Source organism: Sinocyclocheilus anshuiensis, unplaced genomic scaffold (assembly GCF_001515605.1).
Source record: "Sinocyclocheilus anshuiensis isolate Anshui unplaced genomic scaffold, SAMN03320099.WGS_v1.1 scaffold609, whole genome shotgun sequence".
Lineage (NCBI taxonomy): Eukaryota > Metazoa > Chordata > Actinopteri > Cypriniformes > Cyprinidae > Sinocyclocheilus > Sinocyclocheilus anshuiensis.
Genome location: NW_015541011.1, coordinates 299676 through 317006, shown reverse-complemented (window position 1 = coordinate 317006; position 17331 = coordinate 299676). Strand labels below are relative to the sequence as shown.

General features: G+C 37.3%; 1 protein-coding gene across 2 annotated transcripts in view; it reads left to right on the top strand.

Moving 5' to 3' along the window:
• Positions 1–17331, top strand: part of LOC107690350 (phosphatidylinositol 4-phosphate 3-kinase C2 domain-containing subunit alpha-like) — a 34276-nt gene that overhangs the window by 14946 nt on the left and 1999 nt on the right. For both annotated transcript variants that reach the window (XM_016488650.1, XM_016488651.1), the window contains 23 exons: positions 885–964; positions 1088–1151; positions 1275–1421; positions 1847–1886; positions 3074–3293; positions 5323–5445; positions 5569–5736; positions 6254–6362; positions 6454–6596; positions 8298–8486; positions 8748–8841; positions 9218–9312; positions 9597–9777; positions 12433–12537; positions 12971–13063; positions 13451–13580; positions 14353–14489; positions 14599–14768; positions 15303–15459; positions 15687–15796; positions 15892–16099; positions 16277–16401; positions 16481–16598. In XM_016488650.1, the coding sequence (XP_016344136.1) occupies positions 885–964; positions 1088–1151; positions 1275–1421; positions 1847–1886; positions 3074–3293; positions 5323–5445; positions 5569–5736; positions 6254–6362; positions 6454–6596; positions 8298–8486; positions 8748–8841; positions 9218–9312; positions 9597–9777; positions 12433–12537; positions 12971–13063; positions 13451–13580; positions 14353–14489; positions 14599–14768; positions 15303–15459; positions 15687–15796; positions 15892–16099; positions 16277–16401; positions 16481–16598 (3006 nt within the window). The remainder of the gene's footprint in view (positions 1–884; positions 965–1087; positions 1152–1274; positions 1422–1846; positions 1887–3073; positions 3294–5322; positions 5446–5568; positions 5737–6253; positions 6363–6453; positions 6597–8297; positions 8487–8747; positions 8842–9217; positions 9313–9596; positions 9778–12432; positions 12538–12970; positions 13064–13450; positions 13581–14352; positions 14490–14598; positions 14769–15302; positions 15460–15686; positions 15797–15891; positions 16100–16276; positions 16402–16480; positions 16599–17331) is intronic.

The window sequence follows — 17331 nt, the reverse complement described above, 5'->3', positions numbered from 1 at the left end:
CCTCCATGCTTTACTGTAGGAATGCTGTTATTTGGATGGTGAGCTGTATTGGATTTCTGCCAGACATTTCGTTTAGTGTTGAGGCCAAATAATTCAGTTTTAGTCTCATCTGCCTCAGAATCTTCAGGGTGTTTTGGAAAATCTCAGTCGTGACTGCAAGTGGCCTTTCTTGAGGAGTGGACTTTTTCTTGCAACCTTCCCATACAAGCCACATTTGTGGAGAATTTAGAATGTTGTCACATGCACACAATGACCACTCTTTGTCATAAATTCCTGCAGCTGCTTCAGAGTTGCTGTAGGCCTCTTGGTAGCCTCTCTGAGCAGTTTCCTCATGGCTCTTTCATCCAGTTTAGAGCGACGTCCTGATCCAGGGAGGAACTGTGTTGTACCAAATAACTTCCACTTCTTAATAATAGACTTCACTGTGCTTCTAGGCATTGATAAAACATTTGTATCCGTCTCCTGACTTGTGCCTGTCCACAACTTTATCCCAGAGATCTTTTGACAGTGCTTTGCCACCCATAGTTGATTGTTTGCTTCAGTTGCACTACCAAGGACTGAAATGCTCCAGGAAAGCTCTTTTCATGCTGAGCTAATCAAACTGACCACAGCTGATCACAGTTAAAAGTCAAATGGCTTTGTGTGCCATTGAGAAGGTGATTAGCTACAACTGATTGAGTTTACACGTCATTTTTCAGAGGGGGGGTGATCCTTTTTCCAACTCTGTGATTCTGTTTTTTTTTTTTTTTTCCTGACATGTTGGTGATATATCTTTCACTTGGCTGTTAAACAAAAACTGTGTCCGTATTAATTTCAGGCTGCAAAGCAACAAAAGGTGATTATTTTCTATACCTACTGTATGTTTTCTCTTTGTATGCTAACAGGCAGAAGATGACATCTCCCCTATTGTCTTGGAGAAATACCTTGGCCTAGTGGAGAGGCCGTTTAAAGAGGCAGTCACAAGGTAGGAATGTGCTCCATCTTATCTCCTGCCCCTACTAAAGGCTAGGAAAGCCACGGGTGGCCTTTGAAGTCCCTGATTTTGCTTGTTGATTTCTCATTCCTTTGCACATTTTTTCTTCTCTAGAGAGGGTCTTGCTGAATACCTAGAAGGATATCATAAGCAAGTAAATCTCTGCCTTCAGAATGAGGTAACTTGTTATTTCTCAAACACATCAAGCTAATACTGTATGAAAAGAAATGAAGAAGTGTTTGAAATGACTTTAGCGTTTCTCACTTTCAATCTCTCACTGTTTCTCTCTCTCTCTCATTAGAGCACCCTGTATAAAACAGTGGACAGTGTGGTTCAGTCTGTTAAAAATCTGTGCTGTGCTCTGGATGAAATTGAGACACCAGCCATCACTGATGCAATCAAGAGGTTCAAACGCTCTGTCAACCTTCCTAGAACACGTTCTCCAGAGGTCAGAGAACATTCAGTGTAATGTAGCAATGCACAATATTAAAACTGTAGCTGATACTTGTAAACTAGTCACTATTTTAATGTTATGACAAATAACCGATTGTTAATAAATGGCTGATATTATAGTTCTAAACTAAACTAAAAATCAGTTACTTTAAATTGTAAAAGTAAGTTTAGGCATCACAACATTATAATATACGGTATTAACAAAAATTAGATCCAGTAAATATTACATCTAACCTTGTTTAATTCAATTATTAGTATTTTTTTAATTTATCCAATACTGTTAATTAAAAAAAATTGAAATTAATAAAAAAAATAGCTGATAGGGTATAGATATAGTGCAATTTTTAGTGCACAGCAATTTTAGTCCTTATTTTATTTGATTTTTTTTGCATATATATTCAAAGATCACTTGTTTTGCAGGCTGGTTCCACAAGTTCAGCTTCTACAGGTTCAGCTAATGGTAAGCTCAGCTCCTAAAGTCATCTCAATGTCCTTCTCTTAAAAGGTGAAGTATGTATGTAGTATTTTCAATATTAAAGGGGTCATATGATGCGATTTAAATTTTTCCTTTCTCTTTGGAGTGTTACAAGCTCTTGGTGCATAAAGAAGATCTGTAAAGTTGCAAAGACTAAAGTCTCAAATCCAAAGAGATATTTTTATAAAAGTTAAGAGTCAGCCACACCTACCTAAAACGGCTCGTTCTAACACGCCTCCACATACCTACATACCTACGTCACTATCTGGGAAGATTTGCATAACGCCGCCCAAATGTTCACGCAAAGAAAGAAGGCGTAACTTTTATTCTCGCTGTAGTATTGTTGTTGCCGCCGCCGCCATGTCGTGAAGGCGCTGTGTGCTTCGTTGTGAAAGCGAAACTACTTTGTTTGGCCTTCCAAAAGAGGACGATATCGCTTCGTCATGCCTGGAGCTGATCCGTGCTGGTCGCTGAGGAAATACTTCAACTTCGCGCTGTCGATCGCCGGATCGGCTTTCACCGTGGATGAAGCAGAGTCCAGCCCGGTGTCGTCACATGTGGTTGCCACAGGCATCACAATATGGTAAGGGATGTAACATTTCCGTCACACGCTTGAGGAATTCGGCCAATCACAACGCACTGGATAGCTGGCCAATCAGAGCACACCTCGCTTTTTCAGACCGATGAGCTTTGTAAAAATCCACGCGTTTTCGAAAGGCGGGGCATAGAGGAGAAACAATAATGTACAGTATGTGGAAAATAATGTGTTTTTTGAACCTTAAACCGCATAAACACATTTCATTACACCAAATACACAAAATAATGTTCTTTTTAGCAACATCATATGACCCCTTTAAAATACTTTGCTCTAATACTTCATATGCACACTCATGTAAGCCCTTTTGGTGGATATTTCCCCCTGAAAATGTGTAAGCTCTGTGGCTTTGTTGTGCTATCAAAACTTTGCTCTGTAGTTTTATTTTTCATGATCCAGTCCACTTTCATGTCCAAATCCAACCATTCTGTATAGTATTAGTAGTAGTAGTAGTAGCAAAACAATGCTTTGCAGCTTTAACTTCTTTTTTTTTTTTACATGATTGTATGTTTCCAAAAATTTGGGATGTGCTGTTTCTTGTTCACCTATGCTTTACTCAGCTTCTTGTGATCCCCAGGTTATGCAAGCACAGTGGAGGAGATTTTATCCGGACTCACAGACGCTGTGTATGATCTCGCTAAACTCTATCTGAGGTCTTTCTGTCCAACTATTCCTGGTTGCACGATGGAAGAGCACATGGAGGACAGGAGGGACAGCAGAGAGGCCTCGGGCACCACAGAACACCTGCAGTTCACTCTGTTTGCCGTTCATGGCATTCCTGCTACCTGGGTTAGCAGGTAAGCACTGTGTCCCTTTTTAGTGCTTGTGAGATGAGTGTTTCTGAAGCTGGTATAAGCTTTAGCTTAATACTTTCTCAATAAAGAAATGGATTTTAAAATAAATCCATTTTCCCTTCCTGTTTTGGCGTATCGAGCCCCGCAGTCTAAATAAGCACTAAACGCTGTTTAATTCACTTCAGACTGATAATGACTCTGTTTAACAAACTCACAGCCAAGGTAAACTTCTCTACTACTTTCAAAGCGCTGCCTTAGTCCATATTCATTACACTGTTATTTCCTCCAAGATAATTTGAGTAATTTTTGGGTCTGTTCTTTTGGAGCAATCAGCCTCAGTAAATTATATCTGGACCATTCAACGTTTAACCCAACTTCGAGAGCTTAGAATTGTGTTATTTCCATTCACTACACTCAAAAGTAACTGCATTTAACATTCTTTTGAAATGGCCACCTATAAAAATGCTGCAAGGAATGAGGGCTGTGTCCTCTGATAATGAATATTTGGAGGGTCACGATGTTGCTGATGATCTCTTATTACTAAGGCTGTGCAGTACAGCTAAATATTTAAATCTTTTTGACATTCGGTATATATTTTGAAACTTGTGTGTTTGTTCTTAAATGGCCTAAAATTGTGATTTTTATTTATTTATTTTTGATCCACAAAAAGAAATCAAAATGAATCCAAAACTTCAATAACATTGCTTTCATGCTTGTTAATCATTAGACGAGGATGGATCAAATAACTAGTCAATTGACAGTTTTTATGAAACTTAATATATAGTGTGTATATTCCTTTCAGAAGTTTGGCTCATACATTTTTTTTTAGAATTTATATTTTTAGAAGTTTTTTTTTTATAGTTTATTTATAATATTACAAAAGATTTGTTTCAAATAAATGCTGCTCTTTTGAACTTTCTATTCATCAAAGAATCCTGAAATGTATCATGTATAACAGTTTCCACAAAAATATTAAACAGCATAACTGTTTTCAACATTGATAATAATAAGAAATTTTTCGGGAGCAAAAAATGGGCATGTTATAATGATTTCTGAAGAATCATGTGACACTGAACACTGGCGTAATGGCTGCTGAAAATTCAGCTTTGCCGTTACAGGAATAAATTACAACTTAAAATGTATTAACATAGAAAACAGTTATTTTAAATTGTTATAATATTTCACAATATTACTGCATCGTATTGTATTTTTAATCAGCCCTAAGCATAAAAGATTTAACATGAGAAATCTTACCAACCCCAAACTTTTGAATAGCAGGGTGTGCATGTCTATATATGTGTAATACATTAAAATAGTTGATACTTTATATCACCAAGGGAGTTTCTTACTCTTATGGAACTTAGTTTAATGCTAGTTTGTTGAAGTCAGTGGGTTAATCTTTGTTTTAGGCCTTACTGCGTAGCTTGCTTTATCTCTAGCTCTCTTTATCTAGCCTCAGCAGCAGCACTGCTCTGCCGTGGCTGAAATAGACTTGATTAGTGATTTCCATAAAGAACAGTGAGAGCAGGCAGATCTGCACAGAGAGAGGGGTGTGTGTTTGGAGGGAAAGGAGGGTCAAAGTTCTGCACCACTTCTCTAGAGGGAGAAGCTTTTATTTGTCACAAATTTTTCTCTTGAGGATACTTTCTACCACAGTGCTTCATCATGGAGTCTATTTATAGTAGTATGAAAAATTTCCATAGACCACACCAAAAGAGATTCAAAATATGTATCCTTGTGCCATCTATAATCCTAAAAAATATTTGAACTTTGATTGGCCGTGTTGAAAAACGAAAGCACATACTTTGCCATCATTTGAAACATTTCAAACAAATATTTGAATGAATATATGCAAACCATTTTTGTGTAAACTGCGCATAAAACTAAATGAAAACAGTGTTTTAATAGTGTGGTAGTCTTGATTAATGTATATCGTATTCAGTCAAATTATGCTTTTAGCAATAGATAAGTACAGGCCGATGTTTTCTTCCCTTTCCGTGCCGTAGAGTAATTTGTCCTTCCTGTTTTTCAGTTTTGAAAAATACTACCTGATGTGTGCCCTGACCCACAACAACAGGAATCTCTTCAAGCCTGTCCAGTCCAAGAAAGTGGGAACATACAAGAGCTTTTTCTACCACATTAAATGGGATGAATTGTAAGTGTTAATGCCCCTTAAACATGCTGGCACGCTATTTCCTGCAGTTTTTAGAATTAGAGGGAAATCAGCGGGATTGCTGCCAGTTTCTGCTGTTGGTGACAACTTCTTCTGTTTCTTTAGGATCAGTTTCCCGATTTCAGTGGCGCTGTTACCGCTGGAGGCCATGTTGAGTCTTTCTCTCTATGGGGTTCTCAACCAGAATGCGAACAACTCGCCAGATTCCAACAAGCAACGGAAGGGTCCAGAGCTTTTGGGAAGAGTGTCCATGCCTCTGTTTGATTTCAGAAGGCAAGTCATAAAATAATGCCTAAAATAAATTAGATTTACGTTTGAGAGTATATTGTAAGTTGTAGAAGTTTCAGGACTGCTTCATATTTGTTTAGGTGCATATGCAATTTTTCTTTGTATTTTTTTCCAACAAATAAAAATTCAGCAATAAATCAATTATTCAGTGTCCATGATGCCAAAATGGATCCATAAACAGCTTCATTGTTGATGACTGAAAAGTATGTAATATCATTGCCTCTTTATGTAAAATTTTGAAGGACAAAGAAAACACATTAGGTAACACTGGCTATGATAAAATTACAGATGTGTTTCACTCACAAAGTGGGAGGTTTCATACAGTTAGGACTCTTCTATTTATAATTACAAGTTCAACAAAAAATTAAACAGTCAGAATCTTGTAATTATGGCAATTCCTATATGACAGCACAACATGACCACTGTATATTGGGATGCCTGTGGTAATTTAATACATTTGAGACTGCAGTATAAACATGGCTTCCTGCGTTTTGTGTTTCAGGGTGCTGTCAAGAGGTAGCAAGCTGCTAAGTTTGTGGACGTCTCCTCAAGTCCTTCAGCCTGGAGCTGCAGGCAAGGGGAAGAATCCTTCAGAACGGATCATACTACAGGTTCTTTTATTTGCGCTTTTTTCCATCTAGAGTCAGTTGCTCTTCACTGACATTGATTTACACTTAAATATCATTGTCTGACCATGCACAGGTTGACTTCCCCAGTCCTGTGGTGGACGTGCTCTATGTTGGTCCTCAGGAGAACGGCTGCCCAGACCCTCAGTCTCTAGAGCCACTTGATCTGGGAGATCGAAGTGAGATTGAAAAGCTGTGTGCACAAGCATCTGCTTTTGGGTAAGTTTGCATCACTAAAAAGACCCCATGGCATAATGTAGATTTGCATTTCATGAAGGAAATAGCAGTTCTTGCTAAAGAGTAGTCGTAAGGTTTTAGGTAGGATTAGTTTGTAGGCTTTGATTCTGGCTTTTGGTCAATCCTTAATCAGAATATTTGATACAGTTACAGTGCCATGTGCTTCCTGTCTTTTTTGAGCATTAGAAGCTTCATAATAAGCCTAAGTAGCATATGAACTGAACATGATTTCAGATATGGAGGATAAGAGACTTTGAGAGCATTATGTAATTGAATCAGTTCCGCCTAGTTACTCCAATTATATGGATCCCCTTCAGCTTGCTTCTCTTATTTAAGGGTTTTAATTAAATTGAGAATGAAGTGATTTTGAGCTTCTCAGTGTATAAAAACATCTATTAAATAGACATGGACATCATTAAGCCAATTCACAACTCTCTAAACACTAATGTTACATTCACACTGCAGCAAAATACAGTGCACATACATTGATGATGCACTTTTTCAGGTTCAAAAGAGCATAATTCATTTAAAATAGAAAGTTTTTTAACAATGTAAAAGTCTGAGCCTAGAGAAGGAGATTCAGTTCTTTTTGTCCAAACAGACATTATTTGTCGTCTTCTGTATGTACAGGACAATCTGTGAGTCACAATGTTTATGAGAACTATTTAGTGTTTCATATGAATAACTTTTTAGAGGTTTTCTTGTAAAGATAGCAAAAGCGAACTTGATTCTCTGCAATAACAACAAACTGTGACTTCACAGAAGTGCTTGTGACTTCACAGAAGTGCTAGAATAAATCTCTATTGATAAGGAGACATTGCAGCTGTAAAGCAGACAGTTGTCAGGCCTTGTTTAGTATGCTCTGCTGAAAATGCATCTCTCAGATGTAAAACAGAATGCTCAGTCAGCTTTAAAACAGCCACACAACACTCAGCCTCAGCCGGTGGGCAGCTCTCCATGCTCATTTTGTGAGCATGTCTCTCTGAATGCCCACCAAGTGCCAACAGCTGCCGGGCTCCCAGCTTGACTGCCCATTTTCAGACACATTTAAGAGGTGTGACTTCTTTCCTGTGCCTCTTATCTCTGGATCAGGACTAAAGATTACTTTATGGTTCATGGATTAACAGGTTAGAGTGCCTGCTTCTTGGGTTAGTTTGAAGCCCACAGGAAGTACCATAATTTTTTAGTATATAAGTTGCATTTTTTTATCATCTGAAACATACTGTAACTTTTATATTACGAAGTGACCTATGTAATGAATTTTACATCAAGCATGCAAAACATGCGCAAAGCACACACATTTTGAATTGTGCCTATTGACAGAGGTACTTGAACCCAAGTTTATTTGTGCAGCTAATTTTCCACATACCATCTTTTACTTTAAACAAATTAGTTCAGGCTTTGCTTTTATTATTAATGTCTAGAATGAATGCCACTATAATTTGTTTTATGCTTACGTTTTTCTGTACTCTTTTCCGGTTCTATTCTGGAATGAGGGGCAGTAAAATTTACATTTTTGTAGTGTTCGTAATGTTTGTAAAAGTTTTGTTTTATTTACCAGTATTTTACATTATTTCTGAATGCAGTTTTGACCCCTTGAAACTTATAGTTAGGGACAACTTATGTTCTGGAAAATACAATACTTTGTCTACTTTGACGTTGCCCAGCATTCTTTTCCACCAGGCTGTCACGAGCAGACAGGCAGCTGCTCTGGGACCAGCGGTACTATTGTCGGGACTATGAATACAGCCTGCCCAAAATCTTGGCCAGTGCACCCAGCTGGGAGTGGGGCAGTATGGGTGAGATCCACTCACTTCTGCACCACTGGCCCCCTCTGTCGCCTGTTTCAGCCCTGGAGCTCCTTGATTCAAAGTATGTATCTGTCCCGCTTCCTCTCTGTTTTATGGCCCACTTTCGCCTTTCCTTCTGTATTGCACAAGCTCATTTTTACCATATGACCTTTTTAATGTGTCACTTTGGTCATATGATTTTTCTTTGTTATATCTTTCTTTCAAACTTCAATCATTTTTGACCACTTTATTGGTCTCATGACTTGCTTTATTACTGTTCTGTGATGGAGAGGGAGCTGAGCATGTGGTGAATGTTGTGCTTGGTTGTGTGTGTTATATTCAGGTTTGCTGACACAGAGGTGAGGAAAGTGGCCATGAGCTGGATCGAGAGCAGCAGTGATGATGAGCTGGCTGACTATCTCCCTCAGCTGGTGCAGGTGTGTGCACACACACACACACACACACACACACACACACAAACACATTTATGCATGTATCTTTTCTTCTATAAACAGCTTGTCATAGTGCTTTCTGTTGCTTTTTCTTGGTTATACACATGGAAAAAGTATACTTTTAAATAATGCTTTAAAGAATGGTTTTGGATGCTTGATTGCATGTTATTTACAGTTAAATTAAAATGTATTAAAGTTAAAAGTTAAATTAAATGCATTTATTTTAATGAACTTTTCTGACCCACATAAGTATGACTTAAGTACATTTTCATATGCATGTTACATAATTCTGTTGTCGTCTTTGAAGTATGCTTCAAGTATACTGTCTGATGTACTGACAAGCATTTATGGTAAATTGCAGGCAGTGAAGTTCGAGTGTCACCTCAACAATGCCTTGGCGATATTTCTGCTGTCTCGAGCTCTGGGAAATATCAATATTGCACATTATCTTTACTGGTAATGTTGTTTATTAAAAGGATCATATAAATTTTAAGAGTGTTCAGTTCATTACGATATTTAATCACTATTAATCTCATAATTTTTATTTTGGTGGAGAAAGTTTTGAGGTCTGAAACACTATTTCTTAAAGGGATAATTCACCCAGAAATGACATTTCTGTCATTATTTATTTATGTGTTTAAGAATATGGTCATTTGTTGAAATTCAGATTGAGAGCATACTGTGAAACGTAAGTGAGCTTAAGATTTAGACACAGTCTGCTGGGGTCTGTTTGGATTTAGGCTGCTGAGGGATGCCGTGCAGGACCCAGCGTTCAGTCAGCGTTATGACCGCATCCTCGGCACGATGCTGTATCTGTGTGGGACTGGCCTGAGGGCTGAGCTTGAGAAGCAGACCAGGCTTGTGCAGCTGCTGGGCGCTCTGGCCGAAAAAGTGCGGCAGGCAAACAGCTCCACCCGACAGGTAAGCCATGGCTGGCATTAATTAAAGAATATGTTTTATGATTATTAACCTGTGTAAAATGCATCCCAAAAATTGTGTAACATTCCTTTATAGTTATATTATTTTATTTAGAAGTTTAACACACACATTGTCCGTAGATGTGGCTACACTACTGTTCAGAAGTTTGGGGTTGGTAAGATTTTTAATATTATTGAAAGAAGTCTCTTATGCTCACCAAGGCTGCATTTATTCGATCATAAATACAGTGAAAACAGTAATATTGTACATACTGTATATATATTGTATTATATTATATAATATTTTAAAATATCTTTTATTTTTATGACAAAGCTGAAATTTCAGTGCCACATGATCCTTCAGAAATCATTCTAATGTGCTGATTTGGCACTCAATAAACATGTCTTAATATTAGTGTTGAAAACAGTTGTGCTGCTTAATATTTTTGAGGAAAGGGTGCTATGTTTTCACAATTCTTTGATGAATAGGAAGTTCAAGTTTTTTTTTTGTTTTTTTTTTTCACTTTTGATGAATTTAATGTGTCCTTGCTGAATAAAAGTGTTAATTTCTTGAAAAAAAAAAAGATAACGTAGATCTGTGCCAGCAGCAGAATCTTGTGCTCCTTTATTTTAGTTGTAGGTTTTATTTTCTGAAATCCAGTAAGGATCAATGAGTTCAAACCAAAGGCTTCTGGGAAACAAGTGCAGGATTTTTTAAATTGTTCAACAACTAGTTCCAAAATCTAATTTAATTATACTGTTCAAAACATGATCTGAATAAACATCAGATAAAGGAAAGGTTACATAAGTATACAAGGAATCTCTTGTTTTTTCAGTTTTCTTTTGGGTTTGAACAAGAGCTGGGTTTGACTTTCAGTCCTAGCAAAACACTTAAGTGTTTTTCTAATAAGTACAATGACCTGTGACAGATTATTGGATCAATGGGTGATTGTATTTGGATGAACCCTTGATCCCTCCAGTTCATCCAGTCAATATTGATATATTGTCTTGTACTGATACGCAATATGGCAAAAATATATGGAAACCAAAACACCATGCCAATAAGTGCATGTTGAGCATTTCAAAAAATTGGCACTTCCATTCAGGCACAAGAGCATCAGTGGGGTCAGATATTGATATGTCTGGCTCACATTAGGTGTTCAAATTCATTCCAAATGTGTTCAGTGGGGTTCAGATTTGGGTTTTGTACAGGCCAGTCAAGTGCTAATCAATGGCTAAATCATTTTTTTTATGGATCTCACTTTGCGCAAGGGTTTTGCAAGGGTCCTCCCCAAAGCATTGCCTCAAAGTGGGATACGCACAATTCTCAAGAGTGTCATTGTGTTCTGTAGCATTAAGATCTGTCTTCAGTGGAATTAAAGGGCCTAGTCAAACATGCTGTCAGAAGGGGGTGTCCACATACTTTTGGTCATATAATGCCTCATCTTATATCTCCCATGTGAACAAGTGGTTTACATACAGATGGAAAGCTCTTTGTAATGCTCTTTATTTCTCTACTTGTAAACACATTTTATAATGTTATGGCTTTGTCTGTCTTGGCTAAATAGAGTGTTGCAGGAATGAGTCCTAAAACCCAGAAACATATTAACGATTTTGTCCTTCCAATTCCATCGTTCTGAAGTCATTGGGTTTTTTTGAATGGGCCATTGTTTAAAGGTCTGAAATAAGGTCTGTGGTTAACGCAAGTAATTTTATCCTACAACATAAAATACATCAGTAATTCACAGTCATGATTTACTTCAGGCTTTTATGTGTCTGTTGCTAACAAGTGGCTAAATGGGACTACAGAGGTTGTCGGGGACATTGAACAGCCCGGCTATTTTAATATCGTTGATATACTGTTTTAGTTTTTGTTAATATTTAGAATTTTTTTTTTACATTGTTTTCAATTTAATTTTAGTAATTTTGTTGTATGTTTTTGTAATTTGTGTGTTTGTTGCCTTTGCAACTAACTGAAAATCAGTTTTTGGTAACACTTTACAATAAGGTTCCGTTAGTTAATGTATTAACTAACATGAACAAACAGTGAACAATACATTTATTACAGTATTTATTAATCTTTGTTAATGTTAGTTAATGAAAATACAGTCATTCTTTGTTAGATCATGTTAAAGGGTTAGTTCACCCAAAAATGAAAATTAGCCTATGAATTACTCACCCTCAAGGCATCCTAGGTAAATAGGACTTTCTTCTTTCAGATGAATCCAGTCGGAGTTATATTAAAAACTGTCTTTGATCTTCCAAGCTGTTTAATGGCAGTCAGCGCAGCGGGTGTTGCAGTGCATCATTACAAAATAAGTGAAATAAAGCGCATCCATCCATAATAAAAATTGCCTCACACGGCTGCGCAATGCCGACATCTTAAAACTAAAGTAGTTAACTAATGAACCTTATTGTAAAGTGTTACCAAGTTTTTTATATTTTATTTTATTTCAATTAATGTTTATTTTGTTTCATGTAGTCTGCTTTTACAGCTTCGAAGTGTTTATACTAGCGCTCTTGAAAACTATTCTAACCCAAACTTCTCAACTTGGAAGCTTAGGAGTTTTGGGTGGAAGTCATGAGGTTGTAGTTCGTATCAGTCAAATCCAGTCTTAATGCTACTTCATTTGCCAGTCTGAATATTTGTTCTTTGTAGGTGGTGCTGCTGGAGGGTCTAGAGAGGGTGCAGTCTTTTTTCCAGAAGAACAGCTGTCGACTCCCTATTAGCCCCAGTCTGGTGACAAAAGAACTCAATATCAAGGTGAGTGCTTAAATTCATGACAACAAAATTGACCCTATCGAACCTACATTCTCAATCTGATTAATGCATTTTATCAGCATTTCTATAGAAGCTTCAAAAACCACATAGCCAAGGAACAGATCTCTTCAGTTCTCATGTCATGCCAGGTTTTGTTCCGTTTTGCTGGGGAAGCGTTCACATGTGATTCACTTCCTTATCATCCTTTTTGACTCCCCCTCTCTTCCTGTTTCAGATGTAAAGTTTAGCACATTTAGCAAAGTCGTGTCACTGAACTCCATCTCTTCTCCTCCAGTCAGATCTGCCCCCATTTCAAAGACCCTCTTTGTTGCCATGTTGAAGAAGAGAATCTAACTAAAACCCTGAGGCTGATGTTGTGATGCTTTTGTAACATGGTGCTGCTTTTGTAACATGGTGCTGCTTTTGTTGAAACTAGGCCTGCTCTTTCTTCAATTCCAACGCTGTACCTCTGAAGATTGCACTGGTTAACGCAGACCCGCTGGGAGACGAGATTAACGTCATGTTTAAGGTGTGTGTACAGTATAGTGAAGGGGCCTCCATAGTTAGAATGTATGCCTGCTGAGGTTTGTTATTGTTTTACATTACTTTAGTTTGACAGTAGTCACAGGGCAGTCGGTTTCTTTTTCAATTAATTGCAATGGTGGGATCTTCCATTGAACTCAAACTATAAAACATGCATGATTGATGGAAATTAGTCTTCACTTAAAAAATGTGCCGCAGACAAAGAACTAAATTTAAAATTTAAAGTCTCATCTCAGTCATGAACGTGCCCTCTAGTGGTCGAATCAGTAGTAAAACAAAAATCTTGTACCTAAATATTTAAGCACAGATTTCTAGATACTCTTGTTTGTGTGAGGTATGTCTGAATAGCTTATCTGTCTTAACTGAAACTCAGGTTGGAGAGGATCTGAGGCAGGACATGTTGGCGCTGCAGATGATTCGGATTATGGATCGGATCTGGCTGCAGGAGGGACTGGACTTGCGCATTGTCAACTTCAAATGCATCTCTACTGGAAAAGATAAAGGTGTGTTCTGCTCTACATTTAAAACCTATTTAACTATTTTTCAACTAGAATAAAATAGTTAAATATGTATATTTTTTTAAATACTATTATGATTTACATTACTGTTCAAAAGTTTGGGGTCTGTAAGATATTTTGTTTGATAGGGGTCTCTTATGGTCACCAGAGCTGCATTTATTTGATAAGAAATACAGTAAAACAGTATATATATTGTGAATTTTTTTTACAATTATAAAGTTTTTTTCTGTTTTAATATACTTTAAAATGTAATTTATTCCTGTGATAGAAAAGCTGAATTTTCAGCATCATTACTCCAGTCTTCAGTATCACATGATCCTTCAGAAATCATTCTAATTATCTCTTTCTTATTATAATCAATGTTGAAGCAGTTGTGTTGCTTAATAATTTTTGTGGATTCTTTGATAAATAGAGTTCAAAAGAGCAGCATTTATTTGAAATCTTTTCTAACCTTATAAGTGTTTTAACTGTCACTTTTAATGCATCCTTGTTGATTTCTTAATTTCTTAAAATAATAATAATAATAAAACCTATTGACCCCAAACTTTTGAGTGGTAGTGAATGAATATCTGATTCATTGTAGGTACAACAAAAATAGCCTACGGGTCAGAGAAAATGTTGCAAATTGAAATGAAAAATAAAATTGACTTTTTTGTGCAGGAAAAACTTGATATGGCTGTATTAAAAATGACTTTGTGACACTGTGTATGTACAATAATGTCTGCTTCTATTATAACATTTGTGTTTGGTTACCCAGGCATGGTGGAGTTGGTTCCATCTTCTGAAACGCTGAGGAAGATTCAGGTGGAGTACGGAGTGACGGGCTCCTTTAAGGACAAACCTCTCGCCGAGTGGCTTCGCAAGTATAACCCTGCTGAGGATGAGTATGAGAAGGTACATTTAAAACCAAACTGGATGATTATGCATAGCAGCTTTAGTCAAGACCAAGTTCTTCATGTGGTTCCTTGAGTTTGTGAACTTAATCGAAACCGTCTCTTGTCAGGCCTCAGAGAATTTCATCTACACCTGCGCAGGATGCTGCGTGGCCACTTACATCCTAGGCATTTGTGACCGCCACAACGATAACATCATGCTGCGCTCCACCGGCCACATGTTCCACATAGACTTTGGGAAGTTCCTGGGTCACGCACAAATGATTGGGAGTTTTAAAAGGTGAATGATGATGAGTTTTGTCATATGTGACCGTGGACCACAAAACCAGTCATAAGGGTCAATTTCTCGAAAAATTGAGATTTATACATCATCTGAAAGCTGAATAAATAAGCTTTCCATTGATGTATGGTATATTTGTTAGGATAGGACAATATTTGGCCGAGATACAACTATTTGAAAATCTGGAATCTGAGGGTGCAAAAAAATCAAAATATTGAGAAAATCGCCTTTTAAATTTGTCCAAATGAAGTTCTTAGCAATGCATATTACTAATCAAAAATTAGGTTTTGATATATTTATGGTAGGACATTTACAAAATATCTTCATGGAACATGATCTTTACTTAATATCCTAATGATTTTTGGCATAAAAGAAAAATCGATCATTTTGACTCGTACATAGTTTTTTTTTGGCTATTGCTAAAAATATACTCCAGCGACTTAAGACTGGTTTTGTGGTCCAGGGTCACATATAAGACTGCCCAGTTTGTGGTTTTGTTTGGTTTTATTAATCATTTTTTGTTCTCTTTTGCAGGGACCGAGCACCATTTGTCTTAACCTCTGATATGGCTTACGTCATTAATGGAGGAGAGAGACCCACTAGCCGCTTCCAGCTTTTTGTTGACCTTTGCTCTCAAGCCTACAACCTGATACGCAAACACTCCAACCTCTTCCTCAACCTACTGTCTCTGGTATTATACAGCTCTGCACTGCATACAAAAAACATCAGTCATTTGTGTGTCATCCGTACGGTCTTGTGTCAACATGAAAGTCTCTGTTGAAATGTTTTGCTAATTTAAGGTCATTGTACAACCCAAGGGACAGGAAGCTGTTTGCATAATTTTCTTCATTCAGGACTTTTGTTGCTTTACTGTTTACTTGTTTATTGATCGCTTTTGTATTTGTGTGTTTAACACAGATGACACAGTCCGGTTTACCTGAGCTGACTGGAGTCCAAGATCTTAAATATGTGTATGATGCTCTTCAACCTCAGACTACAGATGCAGAGGCTACAATTTTCTTCACAAGGTAAATGTTTTATTTTTTTGCTCATGGATTTATTTGTTTATTTAGCTCTCTACATAAAATGTTTACATACCTGTCTCTGTATTTTTTTCCTATAGGTTGATTGAATCTAGTCTTGGCAGTGTGGCCACAAAGTTTAATTTCTTCCTCCATAATCTGGCCCAGTTGCGTTTCTCTGGTCTTCCCTCCAATGACGAGCCAATCCTCTCCTTCGCTCCCCGGACATACACAATAAAGCAGGACGGCAGGATCCGAGATGCCTCCATATTTTCATTTCAGAAGAGATACAATCCAGACAAGCACTATGTGAGACTAATTTTTAAGAGGAGTTTATAAAGCAGTTTATATACTTTTTTTGTAGTAATAACAAAAATTATTACAGATACTTAAAGAATATATTTTGTAAATATATTTAGTATCTTCCTTTGAAGGAAGAATGATTTTTTTTTTCTCATTTCACCTGGTTTTTCACATATCTTTCAGACGTATGTTATACGGATCCTAAGGGAAGGTCAAAGTGAGCCTCAGTTTGTCTTCCGCACCTTTGATGAGTTCCAGGAACTGCACAACAAGTTGACCATCCTTTTCCCTCTGTGGAAGTTGCCGGGGTATATGAATTCACCTCTTGTACCATGGTTTGTCAAATTCTACACTTCTATGTTCCTAAGAGTCTTTTTCTGTTTATAGATTTCCCAGTAAAATGGTGCTGGGACGTACACATATCAAGGATGTGGCATCCAAAAGGAAGGTGGAATTGAGCAGCTATGTGCACAATCTGATGAGGGGTTCAACAGAAGTCACCCAGGTGGGTGAATGGAAATTTTACATAAACAGTTGTTGCTTTAAAATGTTGTTGTAAAATATCATTTTAGGCTTTTTTTTTTTGTTAATCTCCAGCAGTGATGAGGAGTCAACCAATTAAATCACTCAAATGAATATGCACTGATTTTAGTAACATTGTCTGAATTTTTCAAATGTTTTTGGAGTCTCTTACGTATAACAAGGCTGCATTTATTTAATCATAAACAACTGATCAATTTTTATCAATATTATGCATCCTTGCTTAAAGGGTTAGTTCAGCCAAAAATGAAAATTCTGTCATTAATTACTCACCCTCATGTCGTTCCACACCCCTAAGACCTTCGTTCATCTTCAGAACACAAATTAAGATATTTTTGATCAAATCCGATGGCTCAGAGAGGCCTCCATTGACAGCAACGCCACCCAAACTCTCAAGATCCATAAAGGTACTAAAGACTTCGTTAAAACAGTCGACGAGACTACAGTGGTTCTACAATAATTTTGTGAAGTGACGAGAATACTTTTTGTGCGCAAAAACAAAACAAAAATAATAACTTTATTCAGCAATCTCTTCTCTTCCCTGTCTTTATCCTTACGCGGTTAACGCAGTAAGCACAGTGAAGGCTTCCGTGTTCTACGTCCGAACGCCGGCTCATTATTGGCCAAAGCTGCACATGTGAGCAGCGCGACGCATGCATGTGATGCTGATGCAGGAGCCGTCCAATAATGAGCAGGCG